This window comes from Phocoena sinus, chromosome 11, assembly GCF_008692025.1.
Source record: "Phocoena sinus isolate mPhoSin1 chromosome 11, mPhoSin1.pri, whole genome shotgun sequence".
NCBI classification, from domain to species: Eukaryota; Metazoa; Chordata; class Mammalia; order Artiodactyla; family Phocoenidae; genus Phocoena; species Phocoena sinus.
In genome coordinates, this window is record NC_045773.1 from 6,584,402 (window position 1) to 6,609,202 (window position 24,801).

Here is a 24,801-nt window from a genome sequence, read left to right on the forward strand (position 1 = left end):
ACCCAGTGACGACTTCTGTCACGCATCCTTTTCTACTGGCCCCAGAGCAGTGACAGGGGCCGTGTGTCATCTGTTCGCTCTGTTATTTGCTGAAGGTTTTACTGAGGATGAACGTCTGGAGAGCAGTCCTTGGCAAATGGCAGAGCCCAGGCCTCCTCGGGTGTGACTGACACCGCCCGCCCCACCCCCAGGCAGACGGTGCTGAGGGAGCAGAGAGTAGGCCCCCCGGCCAAACCCTGGTGTCCCGGGAGGGCAGAGGGGCCCCTGGGGTATAGGCAGAGCGGAGGTGCGTCCGGCCAGGGTGGCGGCCCCTGTGGCCACGGGCTGCAGAAAGCAAAGAGGATGCTGGAGAGGTGACAGGCCCGGACCACAGCGGGCCGCAGCCGGCCCCGGACTCAGGGGCGCCACGTCCCCTGCAGGTGCTGGGAAGAAGCTCGACGGGAGGGGGTGGCAGGGCAGGGGCCAGAGAGGAGGCTGTCCCCGCCCCGCTGGGAGTCCCAGGGCCCTCAGTACATGCTCACCCCACTCACAGGCATCATCGACAGCACACACACGGAGCAGCGGCAGGTGGTGGCCGTGACGGGGGACGGCACCAACGATGGGCCCGCGCTCAAGAAGGCCGATGTGGGCTTCGCCATGGTAGGAGCTCGCGGGGGCCCGGGGCAGCGTCCGGCAGGAGCCCGCAGGCAAGGGGTTAGGGGAGCGTGGACCACACAGCCTCCTGCAGGGAGTGCAGCACCCCCAGTGCACACTCCACCCACCCTCCGTCCACCTGATGCTCCCAGCACTCTTGAGGCTCGGCCTGGTCTCCGGGTCTCCCTGGAAGGGTAGAGGGGGCTTCCTGTAGCGATGGGTCTGGGGGAGGGAGGGAGGGGAGGGAGGGGGAGGGAGTGGAGCGCCCCCCTTCCTGAAGGCAGACCGTTGGCCTCAGGGCTGGGTCTGTGAGGAGCAGGGCTGTGGTGTGCATGCGTCTGCATGCACATGCATGCCTCGTGTGGCCTGGCGGTGCGGGGTGGGTGGGTGTGTGCAGGGGCTGGTGTAGGGGTGAGGACAGTGTCGCTAGCGCTGCTCGCCTCTCCGGTCGCCCCACCCAGGCTTCTGTCCCCATCCCCACAGGGCATCGCAGGCACGGATGTGGCCAAGGAGGCCTCGGACATCATCCTGACGGACGACAACTTCAGCAGCATCGTCAAGGCGGTGATGTGGGGCCGCAATGTCTACGACAGCATCTCCAAATTCCTGCAGTTCCAGCTGACGGTCAACGTGGTGGCCGTGATCGTGGCCTTCACGGGCGCCTGCATCACGCAGGTGGGTCCTCCAGGGGCAGGCAGGATGGCGCAGGCCGAAGCCTGGGGAGGGCGGACACCCACACGGGGTGTCCCAGATCGTCTCGCCTGCACGCTGAGGGCCAGGAGCTGCATCACAGACCCACCCACGTAGGCGCCAGCCCTACAGGGTGCAGGAAATGAGGCTCGGAGAGGTGGCGGGATTTGCCCAAGGTCACCCAGCAAGTGGAGATGCCAGGCCCACCTCCACATATGCCTGACCCAGGCACAGGCCTGGCCGTTGCTCCAAGAGGCAGGAGAGGTGATCCTCAAGGGAAGGCAGGACCCCTGGCCGCATAAAGGGCCAGAGAGAAGCCGGGGCAGGACAGGCAGCCGGCTGGGGTCGCGGAGCTGGCAGGGCCCTGGGAGCCTCAGCTCCGGCGTGGAGTGCGCTGGGAAAGGCCTCTGTGCTGGGGTTCCTGGGCCTCGTGGAGCTGACAGGCAGGCCCCAGCACCTGCAGCCTCACTGCTTCCTCAGCCACCTCACGAGGCGGGAACTGTGGTGATCCCCATTTCAGAAAGGCAGAAACCGAGCCTCAGAGAACGGGCCTGCCAGGCACCTGCCATTGCTCGCACAGCCTCCTGCCTCACCCCAACAGGGCCTGACCAGGAGAGGGCAGGTGTTCCAAGGCCTGGCCCCTCCCAGAACCAGGTGGGCAGGCAAGGTCCTGCCCATAAGAGCACAACAGGGGCCCAGAGGCCAGCACTGCCCTGAAGAGCTGTGTGGCCCTGGGAATGCTGTCCCCTCTGTTGTACTCTGAGCCCTTGAGGGTGCACGTAGCAGCACCCAACACCCCAGCCCTGAGTGAGAGCCCTGGGCGGTGCCTAGGGCGGGGTGGAGGCGGAGGTCCCTTCTGCTCATAAGGGCCTTGTCTCCTGCTCTCTGGACAAGAGGCTCCCTCTAGTGGTGGCTTGAGGGACACTCCAATGGTACAGCTGCTCACACCAGGCTTCTTGGAGACCAGCTGGTGCCAGATGAGGAAACTGAGGCACCAAGGGTTGTCTCCTGCTCTGTGGACAAGAGGCTCCCTCTAGTGGTGGCTTGAGGAACACTCCCGTGGTACAGCTGCTCACACCAGGCTTCTTGGAGACCAGCTAGTGCCAGATGAGGAAACTGAGGTGCCAGGGGGGCTGTCAGTTTGCCTGAGGTCTTGGATTGAGTTGGTGGCAGGGTTGTGAAGGCCTTGGTGGGGAGATGGGGGCCCTGACCCCACGGTGCATAGAGGAGGCTGATGGGCAGGAGGAAGCTGAGGGGAGTGGGGAGTGTGACTGAGCCCGGGCAGAGGTGGGAGAGGTGGCCTGGACGAGGGGCGGTGATAAATATCTAGGAGATGAGTGAGTGTGTAAGGCGTAGGCGGAGGGGCCTCAGGGGCCAGCTCAGTCCAGGCTGCTGGGTGTATAGGATCTGCGGGCTTCCCGGAGGAGGTGCTCAGGCAGTGTAGACCACATGGTACGACTGTGCGCAGACAGTATGAGTATGTGATCCCCGTCTCAGCCAGAGAGAAGTGTGGGGCTCCACACCAGAATGTGCACGGTGGGAACCCGTAAATGGTGAATGTTGATGAGTTTTAGCTTCTTCTGTTCCTTACTTGCCCAAATTTTCTACCAGGAAAATACATTATTTTTGGCGTCACAGACACACATAATAATTGCTTCAAGTAAACACAAGAGGTAAAGAGAAATTGGGTGGTAGTAAAAAAGGGACAGGGTCCCAGGCATCGTTTGTGGGATAGGAGAGGCCCGAGCCATTGGTGGTCGAGGGGAAAGAGGTAGCGGGAAGCAGAGGAGGTGGGGTCTGGGCGGGAGGTGGTTGTGGGAGGGTCGTGACCTTAGCCTGGAAGAGAGGCTCGTCCAGATGGGGGCTGGAGAGGCCGAGGAGGGAAGATGGTGGGGATGTGGCGGTATTTACGGGGGCTGGGCTGTGGAACTGGTGGCCATCGGGCCTGGGGCTCAATTTTCTCCTTGTGGGAGAAGACAGGTCTGAAGTGGGCGGGTCTGGGCTGTTCCCCAGGGAAGGCCTAGCAAACCTGCTCCACGTCTGTTCTGGAACCCAGGGGGTGAGCCAGCCGAGGAAGACCCACGGGGAGAGCCGGCCTCAAGGCTCCGGTGGGAAGCTGCTGACACCTCAGGAAGGAGCCCCACCCCAGGCACTTCGGGCCAGCAGGTGGGCCGGCCGCGCCGTGACAGCCCCCTCTCCACTCGCTATCCCCAGGACTCCCCTCTGAAGGCCGTGCAGATGCTCTGGGTGAACCTCATCATGGACACGTTCGCTTCGCTGGCGCTGGCCACCGAGCCACCCACGGAGAGCCTGCTTCTGAGGAAGCCATACGGCCGCAACAAGCCCCTCATCTCGCGGACCATGATGAAGAACATCCTGGGCCACGCCGTCTACCAGCTAACCCTCATCTTCACCCTGCTCTTTGTTGGTGAGTCCCCCACCCTGCCCACCGGGGACACCATGGCCCAGACCCCGTGCTCTGGATTCACAGCTGCCTGCCTGTGTGCTGGTGAGGTGATGGAGGCCTAGGGAGGTGAAGTTAGTTGCTCAGGGTCACACAGCAAATCTTGGGTAGAGACTGGCCCTGCCCCAGGTCTGGCTGACTCCAAAGCCAGGGGTTTTTCCACTGATGACAGCTCCAGACACTGTGTACACAGTGCAAGGTGGTGCCTCACGTCAGCCCCACAAGAGCCTGAAGCTCTAGGGGGAATGGCCAGCCCCTTCTCTCATTGCTCCCACACTTGGAAGGATCCTCACCACGCCATCCTCAGAAAAGAGCCGCATGCCTGCCTACCCGCCAGCTGTTTCCACAACACGTTTATTTAGGACCCTCTACCACCAACCCCCATGACAATGAGGGCACCGAGCACAGAGAGGGGAGGTGACTTGCCAGAGGGCACACAGCCAGTCTGAGGTGGCACCCTAGCTGGTTCTAAGACTGGCCTGGCTTCCAGGGTGCTTCAGAGCTGATCCGGGCGAAGCCCACCCCTGGCACCTGGACAGGCCCAGAGGCAGGCAGGAGCTGGCCCACAGCCACACGGCAAGTTGGGGCCAGCTTGGAGTCCCCAGAGCCTCTCTGAGCTGGGTTTTCAATGCCAACGAGCCCTTGCCTTCAAGTCCAGAGTACAGACGGCGATGGGGCACGATCCCATTCCTCAGAGTGCAGTTCCCTTCCGTTGTGTTGGCAGGACGGTTGCAAAGATGATCATGAAAAGCTTTGGAGGATGTTCGGGGAATGCAGAATTAGTAGAGACTCGGAGAAAGCTGTCAGGCTGGGGAGGGGGGGCGTGGTGGGCTCCTGCTCTACTCGCTGGCTTCCCCACTTGAGCGCCTGCTCTGGGCGGTCCTGGACTCAGCTAGATCCTCACACTCAGAAAACCCCACAAGCCCTCCCAGCACCAGCTCATGCAGCTTTGCAAAAGGACGCAGGACGGCGTCAGGCATGCCGTGGGTGGGTGTCCACACAGCAGCCCGGGGCTGTGTCCCCCACACACTGCCACGTGGCAGCTCCCGTGACAGAGAGTTAGGCCACCTGGGTGAGTCCAGAGCCAGCCTGGCCTGGAAGCTCCAGCCTCCATGCAGGAACTGGTCTCTCCTGTAACAGCCCCTTGCGCGTCCAGAGGTCTCAGCAAGGACGTGCTCAGTTACAAGCAGCAAGACTTTCGGGGGGACCCAAAGCCATGGTCTCCCGCCAGGTATTCCGAGGTCACTCTACATCCTCCCAGTCCAGATGAGTTTGCCAACCAGGGGTTGCTTTTTATAAGCCCTGTCGCCTTGTAGCACAGCTGGCCTCCCACCTTTATCAGATTTCTGCAGAAAAAGTGGAAGAAAGTCCACCCAAGGCCTTTCTCCCCTAGAGGAGAAAGGGTTTTGTTACCCCTTCACTTACACCGCACAGCTCAGGCCCACCTGCCCCCCAGTGTCCAGAGAGCACCTCCCGCATCTGGGTGACCCACCCGGCTGCTCAGAAGAGGCCCCCACGCAGGGCCAGGCGTCCCCCCAGCTCCGTCCCTCAGCCCGGCTCCCGCCCTCTCGGCTTGGCAGGCGAGAAGATGTTCCAGATCGACAGCGGGAGGAACGCGCCCCTGCACTCGCCACCCTCCGAGCACTACACCATCATCTTCAACACCTTCGTCATGATGCAGCTCTTCAACGAGATCAACGCCCGCAAGATCCACGGCGAGCGCAACGTCTTCGACGGCATCTTCCGGAACCCCATCTTCTGCACCATTGTGCTGGGCACCTTCACCATCCAGGTACCGGGCCCCACCCTGACCTGGCCGGGGTGGGCCGAGGGCAGCGGGCAGCCGGAGCCCCTCGGCAGTGCCCTGAGAGCCCAGACCTCCGAGCTGGCCCCTGACGGCCTGTCCCTCTGTCTCTCTCTCTGCCCCTGTGGCCTCCAGATAGTGATCGTGCAGTTTGGCGGGAAACCGTTCAGCTGCTCTCCGCTGCAGCTGGACCAGTGGTTGTGGTGCATATTCATCGGGTTGGGAGAGCTTGTCTGGGGCCAGGTGAGTGCTGGGGGAGCTGCAGGAGGGACCTCTCAGCAGGGGAAGGGAAAGAACACTGGACGGGGAATCCAGGAGCCCCAGGAATGGGCCATGGCTCCTCCATGGATTAGCTGTCTGGCTCCGGGCAAGGGCCTCCCCGTCTCTGGGGACCGGAGCAATGGGGGTTTGGCCCAGGTCTCGAATGCTGGTCATTTGGGTATCGCCACTGTGATTTTTGCCTCTGTCTATACACCCCGCTGATCCTGTTATTTACTTGATACTTTCTTTCAGTCACATCTGTTTTCCTAACTGAAATTTATTTCAAAAGGTAATTTATGTTACAGATATGATTGGAAAATCAGTATCACTTGTCATAAACAGAAGCTAACCAAAAAAATGTAACAAGCGCGATGTTATTAAACTCTAACTAGATGCCATGGCCAGCCAAGGCTCAGAGCTCGAAGCCGGCTTGTTGTAAAGAGCATTAGTAGGTGCTGTGACACCAAGCAGAGGCTCCTTCGGAGAGCTCGGAGGGAACGTAAGAGGGGCAAACCCTGCTGCATCACAGTGCTGTGTCTGCAGCCATCTGTGGCCCTCCCCAGCTTCGGGGAACCCTGGGCTGTGTCCTCTCTAGGGGCCCTTCTAGCCATGACCCCAGAACGTTCTCCCACCAGGTACATGCACACACACACGCACACGTACCATCATGGAACTCACAGCTTGCAGCTCAAAGACGCCTGGCCAGGACCCGGAGCTGGATCCAGGCAGTGGGTGCCCCAACAGGCCTAAGACGTTGGTCTTGCCTTCAAGCTGTTCCCAGGCTAGAGTGGGAAATTCCAGTGAGAGAAATTAACTAGAAGGTAAAGAATAAAATTTAGTTTCCCTCAGAACAATCTTCTTTAAACTTTGGAGCTCCTTTGGAGAGCTGATAAACTAGGTTTGACTTAACAACGCCATTCCCTGGGCACCCTCAGGGCCTGGGCATCTTCATCCCACTGGACAGTCCCTCAGGGAGCCCTCGGCGTCTGGATGAGCAGGTTCCTGACACCTAAGGAGGATGCCAGCGGGCAAGGCCCACCTTAAACCCCCGGGGAACCCCTGAGAATGTGCAGGGCAGCCCCTGCCAGTCCCTAGAGGAGATGTCGGGGGCCTCTGACCTCTGCCACCTCAGCTGCCCCACAGGGCCTGCCGCTCAGGCCTCAGCCCCACGGACAAGCCCTTTGGAGGAAGAGTAACAACAAAGGCATATCCCCCTCCCATCTTGCCTTCCCTTTCCGGGAGGGCAGCCGTTTCAAGAGTCCCAGGATTGACTGACCCCAAGGCATGCGAGCTCTGGGCCCCTGTTGCCCAGGGTTGGGTACCCCAGGACCCAGTGACCTCAGGAAGAATAAGCCAGAGACCTGAGGGCCAGTGACTTAGACACAGCATCTCCAACTCTGAGAACTGGTCCCAGCTTTCCAGATGGGAAGGCCGGAGCTCACAGAGGTTAAATGACTTGCCCAAAGTCACAGGACTTGTAAGGTCTGGGGTATCCAAAGTCACACGTGTCCAACTCCCCAGATTTCCCACGATTTCCACCTGCCTCTGGATGAGTGAGTGAATTAAGAAGCAAATTAAAAAGAAATCTAAAGATTGACTTGAGGAAGAGGTGCGACGAGTTAAGGAGTGAGTCGAACGTAACTAGGTCAGTGGGTAAGAAGAGCAAGAGGGAGGAAGGGAGGCCGAGCCCTCCGCTGACAGCTGGGCCCCTCGCAGGTCATCGCCACCATCCCGACCAGCAGGCTCAAGTTCCTCAAGGAGGCAGGCAGGCTCACGCAGAAGGAGGAGATCCCGGAGGAGGAGCTGAACGAGGACGTGGAGGAGATAGACCACGCCGAGCGAGAGCTGCGGCGGGGCCAGATCTTGTGGTTCCGAGGCCTGAACCGGATCCAGACCCAGGTACAGGCGGCTCCTGGGGCCGGGCCCATGCCTGGCGGGGTGGGTGACGATGGGGATGCGGGGATGAGGGTGGGTCCAGACCCGCTCTCACCATCTCACCAGCCTCCTGTGCACCCATGTACCCCACACACACACTCTGCCTTGCCGCTGAAGAGCGGCCTCCTCGGGAAGGCCCTGCCTCCCTGCCCACCTGGCCGGGGTCAGACTGGGGTCACACCCACTGTGGGCTTTGGGGCGGGGGGCAGGGGGTGCCCCTAAGGTGGAGGAGGGGTGACCCTGAGGGCCGAGGTGAGTGAGGGGCTCCTGTCAGGGTTGCTGGGGGGCCGCCAGGAGGGTCAGGCGAAGCTGGAGACTGATCCACGTGAGGCCAGGATGGCAGCTTCAGGCCGGGGTGGGCCCCAGATTCTACCGGCCACGTGGTCAGCCTGCGGTGCGGGCTTGCGCACCTGCACATACATCTTCCTCCACGGGGGGCTTCAGACGCTGTCCTAGCCCCCACTGGGGACCAAAGGTTGGTTTTCCACACACACACCACACGCACGCACACGCACCCCAAGGACACACATGTAGAGCACACGCGCGGGATGTGTGTCCGGCCAGAAGCAGGTCTCTGCCTCAGAACGGGACTGCGTGGCCACCACGTGACACACGCCACGAACATGCAGCCCCCGTGTTCCCACACGGCCCCTCTCCCTGAGTCTGGGCTGCAGTTCTCGGGGTGCTTTCACAGCCCTGTAGGATGAGGAACAGAGGGACCAGGAAACTGAGAGAGGCTCAGTCTCCTGCCCAGCCGGCCTGGAACAGCTGTGCTGGGACGTTCATGGTCACCCTGCCCCCGTCACGCTCTGGGAAGTGCGTCAGGGCCCCCCACCTTGGGCCTGCGGTCCTGCAGTCCTACGTGGCCTACCGCTGCATTTCCACCTAGCACAACAAAAACAGGTCGCCTGGGCTGCCTCACACCCTACAGGGACTGTCCCAAACATCATCTCATTGGCCTTCCCGGCCCCCTGAGAGGTCGGTATGCCCCGCACCTAGTTTTAGGGGTAACCGAGGTTCAGGAGACAGCCCTATCTGGGCACTGGGTCGGGGGAGCAGGTTGCACACCCAGAGCCTCCTGACAGACAGCAGTCTGGGCTCCGGGACTCGCCCTCCGGGTAGCCCCCATCCCCCACTTCCCAGGCGGGCCCGGCAGCTCTCAGCACACACACAGCCCTGGTGCTGTCACCATCCTGGCCACAAAGCCTTTGAGGAGGACACCGGGACTGTAGTTTCTTGAGTGAGCACGAGTCCTATCTAGCCTGACTCTCACGGACCACTAAGCGGGCCAGTGCTTTGCCCCTTACAGCTAACCCTGCCAGGTAGGTGGCATTGCCCCTTCTGAAGGACAAGAAACTGCCACGGGCAGTGACTTGCCCAAGGCCATCTAGCTCGTAAGTGATAGAGCTGGGGGGCCAGGGTCTGTCCACCCCAGAGCTCCCGGCACGCCTGGTCCCAAGGGCTGAGCACCCCCTCTGCCTCCAAACACCATGTTTAACGCCCCACCCGCGGGCCCCCGCCCAGCCCATTGGCCCCTGAGTCACTAGAGCAGGACCAAGGCCGGGCCCCTGTGGCTCCCCCCTCAACCGGGCCCTGGGGACCCCAGGAGCCCGAGCTGAGCAGACGTCTCTCAGAGCCTTGGAGCGTGCCTGGTATTGTCGTTTTGGTTTAAGTGGTGTGCTGTCTTGCCGTGGCTGCGGCTGTCCTCGTGGCCTGGCGCCTGTCAGTCGTGTAGCTGTCGTGTCCATTCTTTTCGCAACTTGTCTCGTTCTCTCCTCCGTTGCAGATTGAAGTAGTCAATACTTTCAAGAGCGGGGCCTCCTTTCAGGGAGCCCTGCGGAGACAATCCTCCGTCACCAGCCAGAGCCAGGACGTAGCCAATCTCTCTAGCCCTAGTCGCGTGTCGTTGTCCAATGCTCTTTCCTCTCCGACCAGCCTTCCTCCTGCTGCAGCCGGGCGTGAGTGTGAATCCTTACCGCCTCGGGTGCCACCGTCGCCAGCGCCGGGCGGCCAGGAGGGCAGGGGCCGGGGCGCCAGGGACTCGGGGGGCAGGAGGTCGTGATTAGGCCCAGGGGGCTGAGGGGCCCCGGCTATTGAGGAGGGTCCCAGGCGGTCAGCAGACCACAGCCAGGCACGGGGTGGCAGTCCCTTAGGGGGTCCGGGTCGGCTGGGGTCAGGGTCAGGGGTTATGACCAGGCAGTCATGGGGTCCTGAGGGTCACAAGTAGTCAAAAAGTCTGGGTCAGTCAAAGGATCACCGTTGGTCAGGGAGGTTTCAGTGATCGAATGTCACAGTCCCCCACAGGGTCACGGTGGCCAGAGGGGAGCAGTCAGCTGGGGGGCGTGGAGCACACCAATCAGTGTAGGGTCATACCCGGTCAGGAAAAGCCTGGCTTGTGAGGGCCAGGGTCAGAGTTGGCCAGGAGATCACAGTCCTGCGGTCGAAGTCAGGCCGAGGGTTACTGTGGGTCAAGGGAGGAAAGGCTCTCAGGGGTCACAGTCAGCCACAGTGAGGTCCAACCCAGAGGGCTCACTATAGATCAGAGGTCACAGTTGGTCAGGGGACCCAGGCCCCCAAGGAGATCACAGCCTGGAGGCCCGCTACCCAGTAGTTCAGCCCCTTCTGCCCTCTCTCCTTGTACATCTGAGAGCACCAGCTACCTTACACACACTTCTCCCTGCAGCGGGGCTTGGAGCACAGTGAAGGCCTGAGCCCTTCCTGGAAGGGACAAGGCTCCTGACCCATTCCACTTGACCTCAGGTAGAGCACAGTGGGGGGGGTCGCATCTTGGCTGGCTGACAGCAGGCCCGAGGGACCCAGTCTAACCTGTGGCTTCCTCATTGGAGGGACACCTGGGACTCCGACCCCCTCCATCACCTCCCTCCCTCGAGCTCATCTCCTCACACCAGGGCGTCTGACACAAGTTTCTCAACTCTGGCCTTGTCTAGATCTTTATGAACCCCCCATGGCTCCAGGTCCCAGAGGGCACAAGGAGTTTCTATTTACCACCTGCCTCCCTTCCCTGTCTCTAGTCAGCCCCTCCTAAACCACACGGGAGCTGCAGTCTGGTCCTCTCACGTTGTCTGTTCACTCAGCCAGCCCTTGGGCTTCTCTGATGAGACTCCAGGCCTCATCTCTTGATACTTTAAAAGGTGCCTCTACCCCCCACCCTCCCAAGCACAGAACATCCAAAACACACATCTCTGCCACCGGGCAGGAGAGGGCCATGTGCTGGGTGAGAATGATGCCATCTGAGCCCCTGGACAAGAGGCGCAAGCCACACGGTGCCGTCGGTGGCGTGTACTCACGTCCCACGACCTTGCCGTGGGTGCAGTCCCACCAAGTACACAAAATGACAGGGGGGATGCAGAAATGGGGGAAAGCCCCTGTGCTTATTCATCAGCACGAAAACACAGCGATGGGGAGGCCAGACGAGCCCAGGTGAAGGGAGGCCACGTTTGAGCAGGTGGTGTCTGAGTCACGTTCCCATGAGGCACTGTCACCGGCACGTCACTGCCAGGCTTTCTCAGGGCAGGAGACACTTGTTCCCACCCTCTCCCGCTCCATACAGAGCGCCCTCGCCTCGGTGGGAGGCCGCGCCCAGCTGGCCTACTCCTGCGTCAGCCAAGCTCCAGCCTTGGTCAGCGCTGCCTCCTGTCGTGGAGTGCAGAGACCAAAAGTGCTCAGGGCTGGAGAGCCACCTGGGGAAATGACCTCTTCCTCTCGGGGCTCCCACTGCCCTCCCATTGCCTCCTGCATGCCTCCGGCCGGTCTGACTGCCAGAGGGTGGCCTCCGGGTCCAGGCCCAGGTCTTCACCCTCCCCGGTTCGGCCTCTTTCTTGAAGCGTGGTGCCTCACCCTGGCCAACATGGGGCTCACGGCACTCCCGGGCACCTGCAGCCTCTCCCTTGGTTAGGTCCCCCATCTTAGCTCTTCCAGTCTCGAAGAAAGAGCGCAGTCATCTTGAACCTTTTCTTCTGCCCTTTAGAAAACCATTCAATAAGGCCAGTCCTGTGACAATTGGTTCTCAACACTTTTCCTTCAGAGAAATGCCCATTTCTGACTGCCCTTTGCTTCCTATCTCTAAGCCAATCTCCTTCTAGCCCAGATTAATCCCTTTATCCCACGGTGACCCAACTGTGGAACAGCCTTTGAGAAGGATGCTCTCGGCCTTGCCCACGACCCGTCATTTTCTCAGAGGACCCAAAGGGGCTGATCAAGCATGACTCCCTCACCCAAGTGCCATCTTGCCTCTCCCTCAGGCATCACGCCTCCTTAGGAATCTTGCATTACTACCTGCAATTGTAGAATCCAGCCTGTAACTCTGGGTTCCTTCTGGGACTTCTGGGCATGGGGTCTCAAAAAACGCCTGACCATCCCCTTGCTCAAGGGTACTGGTTCCAAACTTGATCACGACCTCTGTGGTTTCAACAGACACATTTTGGTCAACACAGTCACGATGTGAAATATCCTCTAGTTCCTCCTTTGCTTGAATAGTTTCTATAGCAATGTCACCTCCTCTGGTCTCCAAGGACCCTGAGAGCCCTCTAGATACCAGGCAGGGTCCCTACAGAAGCCAAAAGGCTTTCTTCCCACAGGGTGTGAAGCAGGGGGCCAGGAAGTAAGAGAAGGGGTCCCCGATTGGGTGGGTGGAGAGGTGGGCTCCCCCCACCCCCTGCCTCCTCCGAGCAGGATCTTCTTCCCAGGATTCCCCAGTAGAGTAGGGTGCCTGTTGAACTGAAGACACCTGGGCTCTCTGTGCCCTGGAAAGAGTCAAACCACTGTCCTTTGGGCTATCAGAAGTGACCACCAAGTCCTGGGGCTGGGTGGCGTGTGCCCGGCTGACTTCTGACTCATGACTTGGGGTGAGGAACCCCCCCAGCACATCACACATCCCTCCCTCAGCACCACTGTGAGGCGGAGGGCCCCAGGCAGACAGATACCATGCAGTGACAGGACAGTCTGTCTGGTCAGACTGGCATTGGAATGATCGGGAGGAAACTCTAGTCCACTGCCTTGCTTTCCTCTTCTGACTTACTCAAAAGCGAGTTTCTTTTTTTCTCCCAGAAACTTAATGGCACACCCCTAATGCCTTATACTCAAGCCTCACCCAAAATTTTCCAAAGCAGTTCAGCACATCCTTCGCTCAGGCTCAGAGAAGTGAACTGACTTGGCCAAGATCACACAGTATGTAAGTGACAAGAGATCTGACTCCAAAGTCCCTCATTTTTCTCACCACCCACACCACTTCCCAGATAAGCCCACAGACCTAGAGCCCACAGAGGTTGAATTTCCACTGTGGAACCAGTACCCACGCCCACAGCCTCCTCCGGTGAAAAGGAGGAGCCAATCCTTTGGGGTCTAGAAGGCCAGGGAAGCTCTTTCTCTGCTTGAGTTTCCACCAGCCTGGCGGGGACTGAGAAGAGAGGCATTTTTCCATCGGTGATCAGGAACAGAATTAGCATTTAGCTCTTAGATCCAAGGCCAAGCTACAGAGCTCCTCTCTCTTATTGCCACAAATTCCTAACCCATCTCAAGCTACCTTTGTATTTAGCAAGTTCATAGCACGCTCCACGTCCATGAGTGAAGGTCCTGTTCCTTCAAACCCAGAGCATCAGACTCCCAACCCCAGACCAGCCACTTTCTGGATGCCGTACCCTGCTAGATAGGGCATCCCCTGTCCCACTCCCCCTTCAGATTCCCGGTTCTGAGGACTGCTAGGGCAAGGAGTTTGCATCTCTTAGGGGGAGAAGGGAAGAAGGGAAGGAAAGGAAGCTGGACCTCTCATTAGCATTCTGGTAACTAACTTAGTGCAACCTTGGGTTGGCGAGAAAATGGCTTGCTTCTGGGGGGGAGCCCAGACCTCTCCGCTGTCTGAATATTCCATGTGTTTGTTTCCCTAGAGGGCTAGAGAACCCTGGACACAGAGTTCAGCAAGAGAGAGTGAAATTAAAAGAGGTTGTGAGTCTTTAACCTTGAGCCTGAAATGAATGTGAATCAATCCCAGACTCTTGGCTTCCTTGAAGCCGGGTAAACATTCGAGTATGTCGAACCCGCCCCAGACCGGGGCCCATGCATTTCCTCAGAGCCATCGACAACAGGCATGGGGCTCCCCACCCGCTTTGTGCTGATGGAACCAAAAGGTCTGAAAGCCCACAGACCGAGGCCCTTCCTCTCTTCCCCCTCACCCCACGCCCCAGTGCAGCTCATGTCAGCAAGGCCCATCACCAGGGCAGGCAGGGAGGGGAGATGGGAGAGCTTTTTTTTCTTCCCATACTTTTTTCCATTTCAGCCGCGAGAGATCCGAAGTGGAGACTTGACATGGCCGTGGCGGGGTGTCCCGAAAAGTCTTGTCCCCACAGTCTTGTCCAGAGCAGTTCATTCTTTCTGTTGTCTCCATTCCAGGGGGAGGGCGAGGGGCCTACATCTCATTGTGTGTCATCCCCTCTGCGTTGTCAGTCACACGACAGGGTCCTGCCACCATCCCTCCTCCTCCACCAGGCGCTCCCGGCTGGCATCTTATTGCAATTCAGCCAGGCTCTGGGCTGAGCAGCTACAATGATCATTATTATTCCCATTTTACAGTTAAGAAAACTGAGGCCTGCAACATCTTTTTTGTTGTTGTTTTCACTTAATCAAGGGAGTAGTGGCCCAGTTATCAGGATATCAGAATATTGAATAATCTCTACAGAGCCACAGATAGGGAATCCAGGGAGAAAGAAACCTCAGAGCAGCCAGATGGCCATCACGGACGACCAGCACTAACGCATGGCGTCTGGCTGGCTCTCTCTCGGCACCTGACGCCTCTTACTGAAAGCAGGATTCCACCAGGCAGGTTTCCCTGGAGTCCCCTGCCCATAGCACATAAGGAGGAGAGGGGACAGAGATGCTTTTGAGAAGACAAGGGAAAGCCAGAACTAGTAAGTGATGGCTGACAGCAAAGGAGAAAAACTTAAAAAAAAAAAAAAAAATCAAAACTGTGGGGTCTTACACAAGACCAAGAAGGCTTATTGACAAACTTAAATTCTTCTCTGTGTTCTCTACATTAAAAGGCAGAGGGGCTTAGGATGTGCTTTAGAAAGACTCCTCTCTAAAACAGTCAAGCAGACCCTGAGCTGTGACACTTAAAACCATCAGCCACAGTCACTGTGAAAATTCACTCCCATGGACAGGGCTTACCCCCCTGAGCCCCACCAACGAGCTACCTCTGGGTTTAGCTCCGCAAATCCTGGGACCACAAGGGCCTCCCCACAACTGCCCTGTCCAGTCCTCTGTCCCCCTACAGGCCTGTGATATGGGGGGAGGGAAGGCCAAGACGGACGGCCTCAGCACCCCTGCCGCCTCGGCTGAGGCTCTGCTCCTTGGAAGCATGGATACTGCCTTGCTTTCCCCACCACTGGCTCTGCTCTGAGTTGGGGCTGGGAAGAGAGGAGGAGGCGCCTTTGTCCCGAGTCCCATCGGCCCCTTGAGATGGTAGGCTTGGCTCCCCCTCCCAGGAGTCCAGAGAAGGGACGCCTCTCTTCAAAGTGAGGGTCCGGTTCCTGTGCACCCTGTGAGGCGGGACAGGGGACGGCCAGGCCGGTGGTGTGGCTCGCCCGCAGTCAAGGCACCCGAAGTGGCAGAGCCCGGACGCAGACTCGGGTCTTCCCGACTCTGGATCCAGTGCTCTGCCCACTGGCCTGGACGACTCAGCGTCCAGCCTCCTTCCATTCTTCAGGGAACCCAGCTTCCAACTGAGACACAGAAAATGAAAGAACTTGCTGTTTTGTGGCTCAGTTCCACAGCCTCTTAGAATCCTACCCAGGGCCTGGGTTTGGCCCTCTGATTTTGGCCTCGTTTTTTGCTATTGTGTTTTCAAAGCACAAATAAAGAAAGGAGGAAAAATCCCCAGGAAATAAGGGACCCCAAAGCCAACTCTAATGAGTGGCCAGGGCTTTGAGTCTATACTCGAGTGTTTACCTCCCAAATGCATGAAGGGAAGAAACGTTGGGTACAAACGACCTCCATTCACATTGTCCAGGCTTCCAAGTGTAGCCGTGTGTCGTCTGTGTGTGCCGTGTGGCTCCCCCCCCCCAGCATGCTCGCGCCCCTGAATGTCATCAGTTGCCGCCTCCGTCGTGCTTTCTGGCTGCCTCTGCTCTGCACCCCAGAAAGCCCCGAGTTGGCTTCGGTTTGCTTTGCTGCTTCGGTTTGATGTTGCCCTTCTCTGTTTGGCCCTCGTGTGTCCCTTCTCATCCCGGCTCATCCAACTGTCTCTCCTTTCTGTTCCTTTTCTGTTTGTGACACGTTATCTGTTCCATGTCTGTGGTTTCTTAACCGCGTGTGGTTTTTCTAAGATTAATTTTTTACAAAGAAATAGCCTCTCCTCCTTCCTCCTTTATTCCCACCTGGTCTCGCACCCCTTCTGCATGGTCGAACCTCTGCTTTAAAGTTAACAAGGCTCAGTCTCTCACTAGGTCTGGGTGCCCGCTGGAGTGGACTAAGCTTCCTCTAACCACAGCTTCCCATCATCGCTATGATGGGCCTTCCTTCCTCCTGTCCTAATACTGTAGTCTTTACCCAAACCCAAGCAATTTTAAAAACCTCACGGATGAACACAACCTAAATCCCCGCTTCCGTTCTTCCCTCTCCTCTCCGTGCTCATGACACCCAGCGACTGTGGATTCCAGCCACCTGCCGTGCCCGAACCCCTCTCCCCCACCCGCCCCTCTTCCGAGCCCCCCAGAGCTTGGCCACCGGCCCCCCTGGGGGCAGCGCTCCTCACCCCCGTGCTTCCCTTGCAGATCCGCGTCGTGAAGGCGTTCCGTAGCTCTCTCTATGAAGGTCTAGAAAAGCCTGAGTCTCGAACCTCCATCCATAATTTCATGGCTCATCCTGAATTCCGGGTCGAAGATTCACAGCCCCACATTCCCCTCATCGACGACACCGACCTGGAAGAAGATGCCGCACTCAAGCAGAACTCGAGCCCGCCGTCCTCGCTCAACAAGAACAACAGCGCCATCGACAGCGGGATCAACCTGACGACCGACACAAGCAAATCAGCTACCTCTTCAAGTCCAGGGAGCCCCATCCACAGCCTGGAGACGTCGCTTTAGCTGAGGACCCCGCCACCACCCACCTCCCGGGCACCCACCCGTCCAGGCACCCGACTCACCCAAGCAGCAGCGAGCCACAGCAGGAAACCAAATACTGGCGAGAAAACCGTTTCCACCCAACAGACCCTTTTTCTGGCTGCGATGCTGTTTGAACTCTTTTTCACTTCGAGGCGAGGGCGGGATCTCCTCCGGGGGCTTAAGGGAGTGAGCGGTTTTTCCCAGAACTAGCCCTTCCTGGCTCCCACCCGACATGGACCAGCCATGCACCCGCCCGGCGCCATGTCCCCTGCATGAATGTACTGTACACTTCCGGTCCTCCCCTTGTTTGGTTTTTGGGGGGTTGGGGAGGGGGTTTTTTTTGTTTGTTTTGTTTTCTTAGGCGGGAACTGCAGACAGACTCTTTTCTGAGACTATTTATCCAATCCACTGGTCTGTGAGTTTTTGAAATGCTTGCGCAGCATGGTCTCAGTTGTATAGGTTAATTTAACAACTTTTTGAAATTGCAGAGCTTAACTCGCCTAGTAAATTTGCACCAATGGAACCGAAGAACTTCAGACACTCACAAGGTTATATCCATTTCTTTGTATCTATATCAACGTATACTTCCCCAAGACTGTATACGTCCATATAGATAGGTAGATATATATGTGTCTATATGTGTATATATATATATATATATATATATATATATACACACATGGATATATAAAGTTTCTTTGCCGGCATGTTGCCTTGTTTCTGCTTAAATTGCTCTATTTTAACTTATTTATGTCCTAAAAGAAGAATGTAATTTGTTTACAAACCTGTAGATAACGTCTTCGGCTATTTGTACGGTTTAAGAACACTGGTGGCTGAGATGCTATAAAAACAGCTCAGCCTGATAGACACCTCCCTGGATTGCATCCTTGATGTTTTACGATAGCCATGCTCTGATTTTTGCCTGCTACTTCCGTTCAATTATGTGACTACCGAGGGAGGCTCAGGCAGAAGCCAAATGTTAGCGAGTATCCATCCTGAGGGGTCCAACAGCGTGCTCCGTAGACAAAGGGGGAGGAGGAGAGAAGTCTTCCTGCGCTCAAAGCACTGATGGCCAGCCCGGCCCCAGGGTGACGGGGTTGGCAAAGCACTGGGTGAAGACTTTTCTCTCAATGAAACTCACTTGAGTTTACTAAGAGCATTTCAAACAGAGATTCTCTCTGGCGCTGTCTGTACAGAGACTGAGGTAGTTTTGCAATATTAGAAATGCTATTGTGTTGGTTTTTATTTCGGTTAGTAATTTAGAGGCTTATTTCCTTATAAATTGCAGCAAGTGAGCTGTTGGCATATTGGATGAGGATCATGATGGCTTGCTGCTTTTCTTTTTATTTTTGAAGAAGAACAGCCTTTTTCTCTGCACTATTTAGATCCGAACGAACCTTATGACGTGTATATTGAGATGTATTCAGTGTGATTTTTTTTAAACCAAATTGTCTTCCTGTAGTCGCAATATATACTGTAGCCTTTGAACAGCAAGTCTTGCTTTCCCAGACAGAAAGCCATTCTGAAACCCTACAGTATCACAGGTGAGAAAAGGTGGTTATTTTTTCCCTGAGACAATAACAGCACTAGTAATCCCACTTAATAAGAGCTTATTTAATTGTATGTCAGCCTCTTAACTGCTAAGCACTTTGTGGGTATCAGCTTTTTTCATAAAAGAACTTTTGTATTTAATACAAAGTTTGCTTTGAGACTTTTCAGCATACGATCTTTTTCCATAAACTTGTACAGTGCAAAAGACATTTTGAATACCATGATCGATGATGTCCCATGCTTCAAGGAAAACCAAACGCTTCTGCCTCGCTTGCGAAATGCATTCTTCACACTGACCCTTCCCACAGTTGCTCTGTGTCTACCCAGGCCCCTCCCTTCTCCAGGCCCAGAGAATTCTTCCACAAACAAGATGAGAGCCACTCGGGAAAAGAGCCATAGTCAGCTGGGAGGGCCTGCATCTGGATGGCTGTGGAGAAACCCGAGGGTTTAGGATCCCAAGTCAGCCCATCCCACCTGGCAAAACCTTCCTGGAAGGAGGACTTTCTTTGCTCAAGAGCATCTCCTGAATGTCGTGAAGAAATATCTCTGAATGTACCCAGCAGAGGAAACTGCATCCCCCGAGGGGTGACCACCCTCAGATATGCTTATTGGATTCCAAGACCAATACCGCCCACTGTTCTCCTCAGAGAAAGGAAAGACCCGCTCCTGTAAAACCTGGGGCAGCTTTGGAACGTGGTGTTTTTTGTAGTTTCCTTTTTCAAGGTTCTCTATCTCCCGCTTTGTTCCAGCCTTGTGTCCGTGACCTCATTCCATGACGCCAGGAGAGCCCTGCTTGTGCACCACGCTCCCTGCTCATTTGGAGCCAGGACGCAAGGGAAGCAGGAGGGGGTCTCCCCTAGTGGGACCCAGCCCAGGGGAGAAGGAGCCATGGAAGCTACGGAGAATGCCCCACGTCCGTGTTGGTCTTTTCTTGTCAGGAATGATGGATGCTCACACACACACACACACACACACACACCCTCACACTTGCACACACACATCCACACACACAGGAAATGATTGGTTTGTCAGAACTCCCTGTAGTACATAAAGCTTGCACTCGGCGTCCTATATCTAGCAGCATGGGGTACGTTTGGCAGTTCACCCCATTAGGGGGTAAATAATTTATGACCATTCATCTGTTTTTATGAATTTTTTTATCTAGACAATAACTGTAAATAAAGAACTCACCATTTCTGTTCATTTAATACTATGCAATGGTGATGCTTTCAGTTGCTGACTCTTCTCACTCCTCAGTATGGTTCTGAAATGTCTGTGGTCTTAAAAAAAAAAAAAAGGCAAAAACCAACATAAAACAGAACATAGTAAATATATACTCTGTAATGTATACTTTTTGCCGGTTTTGGACTGCACCATCCCCTCAGCTTCTTGTCTGCCCTCCGGACAGGGACTCCAGGAGAAGGGAGCCTATTCAGTTCCAAGGTCTAAGCTCACCAATCTGTCTCCCCCTAACAGATGACGGAAGACCAGGGGACCCATTCAATGAGTCACCCACCTTTGGAGGTGGACAGGGAGGAAACTGAAGAGTTTCCTTCCCTAACTCAGCAGCAGCCTGGGTTGCTCCCACCAGCCCCCCCACCGTAGCCCCTTGCCCCCTTGTCCCAACCAGAGCACAGAGTGGAAAAGAAAGAGGGCCCCCTGCTTCTGAGACCAGACCAATGATAGTGACTGCACTGGGACAAGGACCCTGGACCTGTCTCAGCCCGGACATCCCAGTTATTGAACAGCCGCTCTTCCCCAACTGTGCTGAAATTCCCCCTTTACCACTTCCTGACAGCTCGGAGAGACTTGGGTCTATTTCTGGAATATCTCCTCCGTTCCCTTATCTCGGTGTCTCATCTGGCACCAACCACACAGTTTTAATTATTGTCACTTTATATAATGTTTCATTATGTGGTGGGATAAATGCTTCGCTTTTTTTTTTTTTTTTTTTTACAAAATTTCCTGGTTATTCTCTCACATCTATTCTTCCAAGTAAACTTAAAGTTTTGCCGAGTCCTGCATCCTCCTGCCCTCCTCTCACTCCAAATATTGGGCCCTTTCATTGTAGGTGCAAACATCTTCCCACCATTGTAAGCACTGTCCACCCCAGCTCACTAAATAGAGAGCCCTCTAAGGAGAAATAAAAAGGGCATCCTGAATCTTGAGGGAAGCCAGATAGTCCTCCCATCATCTCACCTGTCCCCTAAGCCAGGGTGTCGTTAGGAGAGGCCACCAAGCCCCCACCCAATCTCAGTGTGGGACCCAAAGTCACCTACCTTGGCTGTGCTGAGGTGGACCCTCCATCTGCCCTGGTCCAGGCGAGAAAGAGGGGTCTCTCCCAGACCTGGAGCTACCAGAATGTGTAGCCCAGTTACCAGTTCTCCTCACGGAGAAATGTTTATTCCTATATCCCTTTCCTGAACTATTTTGGTGGGGAGAGGGTCACTTCTTGCTCCTTATTCACAGTTTTCAGCAGTTGTGATACATCCTTGGGATGCAGCAATCTCTTGCCTGGACCTTCTCACCACCCTGATGACTCCCCCTAGTGGTTCTGGCTCTACTTACAGGAGGCTGTCAAACGCACACTGTGACGTGCCTCCCACACAAAACTCTCTCCGTAGGGTCGGAGATCCCACCATTAGAAGATGGCGGGTGGGGTGGAGATGGGTTGCGTTTCTCTGAAGGCTTCTGGGTCCTCCAGAGCCGAGGCTGAAATCAAACAACAGCAGAAAATCCCCAGGTCTTTCCCAAGTTCCAAAGCAAGCTCTCCTGATTTTGATGTAAAGACCCTGTTCATCCAAGTGGGGGGAGGGGGATCCCAGGCCCTGGGCATCAGCCATCACCCCCTCCACCGAAAACAAGATATTTAAGGCTGCTTTGGGACTGCCCTTCTCGGCTCCCTAAGTCTGTTCTGTAACGCCTGTGGTGCTCTCCTCACCTTTCCTCTCGGGGCGGGGAGGGGTTAGTCGCCACACTTTGCTAACTCTCGCGTGCACATATTTTATACCAGAGTAGCGAGGAAATGGTGCCGCCTCCAGCTTCCACGAGCTACCCGGGCTCTGGGGGGCTCTGGGGAAATCGGGGCTGGAACGTGACTGTGCTCTTATTGTACACTCTTGATTTCTCTGTATCTCTGGCTTGTGCTCTTTGTAATTAATGGGATTTGTCTGCCTTTTCAACACTATACTGAGCAATAACAATAAATGCACACGTGGAAATGCAGACACAGTACACATCACAAGGCCTTTTTCCGTGGGACAGCTGGGTCCCCGCCCTCCGTGGATTTGAACTCAGAGGGAGGCCAAGTGCCTGGGAGGGAAAGGCACTTTGCCCAAGGGTGCATGGCTCAGGGGTGGTCTCTCTCCTTCCGCCGAGTCACACCTTTTGAACAGTCACCATTTGAGGGAGGCAAGTTCAGCTTGCCGTGAGTCATTAACCCTCCATGAGGAACAGCTGACAATCCCAGAGGCTAAGACTCTGGGGGAAGAGGCCTCAGGAGGATGAAGAAGAGGTGGAGGTTCAGGGTCTGGGAGGTCAGGGCACAGATTAGGGAAAGCTTTTTTAGCTTTGGGGTCTGGGATTAACCGGAGGGAGCTGATGGGAGATGTGGACAAAGAATGTAGGTGGTATCCCCCACTGGGGACAGGGGAATGCAGAAGGGACCCTGGCACACTAAGAGTCTGAACTTTGCACACCTCTGGTGGACATCCACAAAGAACAAGAATGTGGCCAGACCAAGAGACAGTGCCAACGTTGGTTCAAAGGTTGATGGTTGCACATGCGTGCGCGCGCGCGCACACACACGAAAAACCAGCTCTTCTCCGGGAAAACTGATCCCCAGATCAAGCACTGTAGGCCCAACCGCTTCCAAACCCAAACCCAGTTTCACATCCAAAGGTCCATTTACTCCCAAGATCAACCTTCCAGAGGAGGTATTATTACAATTCCCACTTAACAGAAGAGGAGACGGCAGCTCAGAGAAGAGAAGGGTGTGCCCACCTAGTAAGTAGGGGATACAGTATTGATACCTCGCAGTCTTGATGCCAGAATCAGCACTTAAAACTTTTCAGTTCCACCAGCAAATACTTTAATGAATAGGAAAACAGTTGCACTGTTTGTCCCAAATCCTCAATCTCTTCAACTTCAATGCCTACACCAGGGAATTCCTTAAATAACAACTATGCCCCAGGCATTGTGTTTGTATTATATCTAACGTGTCATTGTCCCCACTTTCTACTGGAGGAAAGTGAGGCTCAGAAAGAAGTGATATGATTTTATCACCCAGAGAATCAGTAGTACATCTACAGATCTGAGATCAGGGGATGTCCCTTGAAGAACAGGAGACCCAAGGGCCCCTCCCACTTTGTTCCCTGCAGTATTTCCACCATAAGCACCACCCCTCACACCCCTGCAATCTTTTTCCATTAGAGGGAAATTATGGGTCTTGAAAGCTGGGGTGGGGGTGGAGGGTGAGTTGCTACCCGGAGGTCCAGCCCTGAGTTCTGTAAGACCCCATTCCCCGACACCCTCTCCAAAGCTCCTCGATGGTCTGGGTCTATCACACCCTCTGAGCCTTAACATCGTCCCTCCAGCAGTGACCATCTCCTGCTATAGGACTCTTCCCTCCAGTTTCAAGAGGGGAAACAGGGATTTTGACTCACCCAAGGGAAGCCTAGACTCCATCCTGGGTCACTCAACTCCTTAAAGCCATGAGAGATCAAGGGCTGCCAGGCCATGTGTGGCTGAGGGGAGACCCCAGGCTCTGTCCAGCTGTACAGCATTCTCACTGTGCCGATGGGAAGCCAGGGACCTAGGGGTTGGGGAAACTGGCGATTGGGTCCTGGGCTCTAGCTGCAGGAGTCTGGCTGAGATCCCTCCTTGCCTGGGGAATCTACCTGGTGGGCCAGACTCACAGGATCCCAGAGCTATCAGGAAGGGGCAGTTTGAAGGCATGGGTCTTCTGGCCTGGGGAGGGCAGGGCGAGAGGCTCAGCCTCTGGCTAGGGGGTTATTCCCTGGGCTTCTTTGCCCCTGGTCCCAGCCTTGGGTCCTGAGGAGAGACTAACAAGGAAGCACTAAGACCAGTCTGGCCACTACTCCCAAAATTAGTCATCCTGAATTGTTCACCATAAGGCCAGTCGCACCCAGAACCACAGAGAGGTGGGTGGAGGTGTAGTTACGTATGAGTCCCTTTTTTCATGTATGGATCTCAGGAAAAGGGAAGGGTTGGTCACGAGAGAAGACAGGTTAGAGTTTCAGATTTCAAGTCCCGGGCCTGGCTCGCCTGGAAAACGAGAGTCCCACCCCTTTGGTCTCGAGCGTCACGCACGGAGAAGGGGAGGGGCCGTGGGAAGGCTTGGCACCGCCCCAGAAAGGACGGAACCTTCGTGCGAGCTGAGCGCGCTGCTGCCCGGAAGCTCCTGCGCCCGGGCCAGACCGCCTGCGAGCCCGGCACCGGAAGTGAGCTGTTCCGAGGCGCCGCCGGGACCTGCCACGTCCGAGGCCTGGCGCTGCCGCTGCCGCCGCCGTCGCCGCCGCAACCATGGTGAGTACTGGGGCCGGGGTCGCCGAGCGGAGTTCTGGCCGTAGTCGCGGCCCTCCCGGGTTCTTCGCCGCGCTAAGGCTCAAGCCCCGAGTTGGGGCCGTTCAGCTCTCCCCCACCGCTTCGGGTCTGGGGGTCTCTGGCCTTGCCCGTCCGGACCTTTCGGAGGGGGAGGCCAGGCGGAGGCTGCGGAACCTCCCAGAACTCTGCGGGCCGCGTCTCCTGCTTCTTCTTTTCCTTCTCTTTCCCCAACAATTGAAAACAAAACCCCAAACACCGTTGGAGGTACTGTGGCCTGAGCCCTTAGTACGTTCCAAGCATTTGTTCCTAATCTCAGCCTACTAACAGCCCCATGACGTCGGGGCTGTTATTAATCGACCTTTGACAAATTAGGAAGCTGGAGGTTCAGAGAGGTGAAGCCTCTTGCACAGGGAACAAGTGGCAGAGCTGAGATTCAAACCCTCACAACCATTCCCTTCTCCCACCTCCCGCCTCTCCCAGCAGAGATGTTTGTGCAACGGGTGCTTAGCCCAGGGCCCCGAGGTATGACGGGCACTTCAGGAAACTGATGTAAGGATGAGCTGAATGCTCCTGTGATGCAGGGGCTCGGGTTTTTAAACCTCTGTGGTATCCACAGTGTACATTCACTCCACACTTACTCATCCAGTGAATGACCGCCAGTGGGAACTAATGGATAGAAGCATCTAGCCTGAGCCTGGCACAGAGGGGGGGTTCAGTAAGCCGGTGCTCTCGGGAAAATGGCTGTGCCTGGGTTTTTGAGGAAACGTGGGTGAACCCAGAAGTCT

At 56.2% G+C, this 24,801-nt stretch overlaps 2 protein-coding genes across 9 annotated transcripts in view; both read left to right on the forward strand.

Annotated features, from left to right (window-relative positions):
• The window catches only part of ATP2B2 (ATPase plasma membrane Ca2+ transporting 2), a 210,824-nt gene extending 191,160 nt beyond the window's left edge, over positions 1–19,664 (forward strand). Inside the window, exons 18-26 of one of the 3 annotated variants that reach the window (XM_032649883.1) lie at positions 533–639; positions 1,117–1,308; positions 3,538–3,751; positions 5,368–5,579; positions 5,727–5,834; positions 7,569–7,751; positions 9,574–9,749; positions 13,691–13,745; positions 16,571–19,664. In XM_032649883.1, the coding sequence (XP_032505774.1) occupies positions 533–639; positions 1,117–1,308; positions 3,538–3,751; positions 5,368–5,579; positions 5,727–5,834; positions 7,569–7,751; positions 9,574–9,749; positions 13,691–13,745; positions 16,571–16,882 (1,559 nt within the window). In that variant the 3' untranslated portion in view covers positions 16,883–19,664. The remainder of the gene's footprint in view (positions 1–532; positions 640–1,116; positions 1,309–3,537; positions 3,752–5,367; positions 5,580–5,726; positions 5,835–7,568; positions 7,752–9,573; positions 9,750–13,690; positions 13,746–16,570) is intronic. The other 2 variants (XM_032649881.1, XM_032649882.1) reach the window with 2 other exon arrangements.
• A 4,175-nt stretch (positions 19,665–23,839) lies between these two features.
• The window catches only part of SEC13 (SEC13 homolog, nuclear pore and COPII coat complex component), an 86,849-nt gene continuing 85,887 nt past the window's right edge, over positions 23,840–24,801 (forward strand). For 2 of the 6 annotated variants that reach the window (XM_032647898.1, XM_032647897.1), the window contains exon 1: positions 23,859–23,998. In XM_032647898.1, the coding sequence (XP_032503789.1) occupies positions 23,996–23,998 (3 nt within the window). In that variant the 5' untranslated portion in view covers positions 23,859–23,995. Of the gene's footprint in view, positions 23,999–24,801 lie in introns of all 6 variants that reach the window. The other 4 variants (XM_032647896.1, XM_032647895.1, XM_032647894.1 and 1 more) reach the window with 4 other exon arrangements.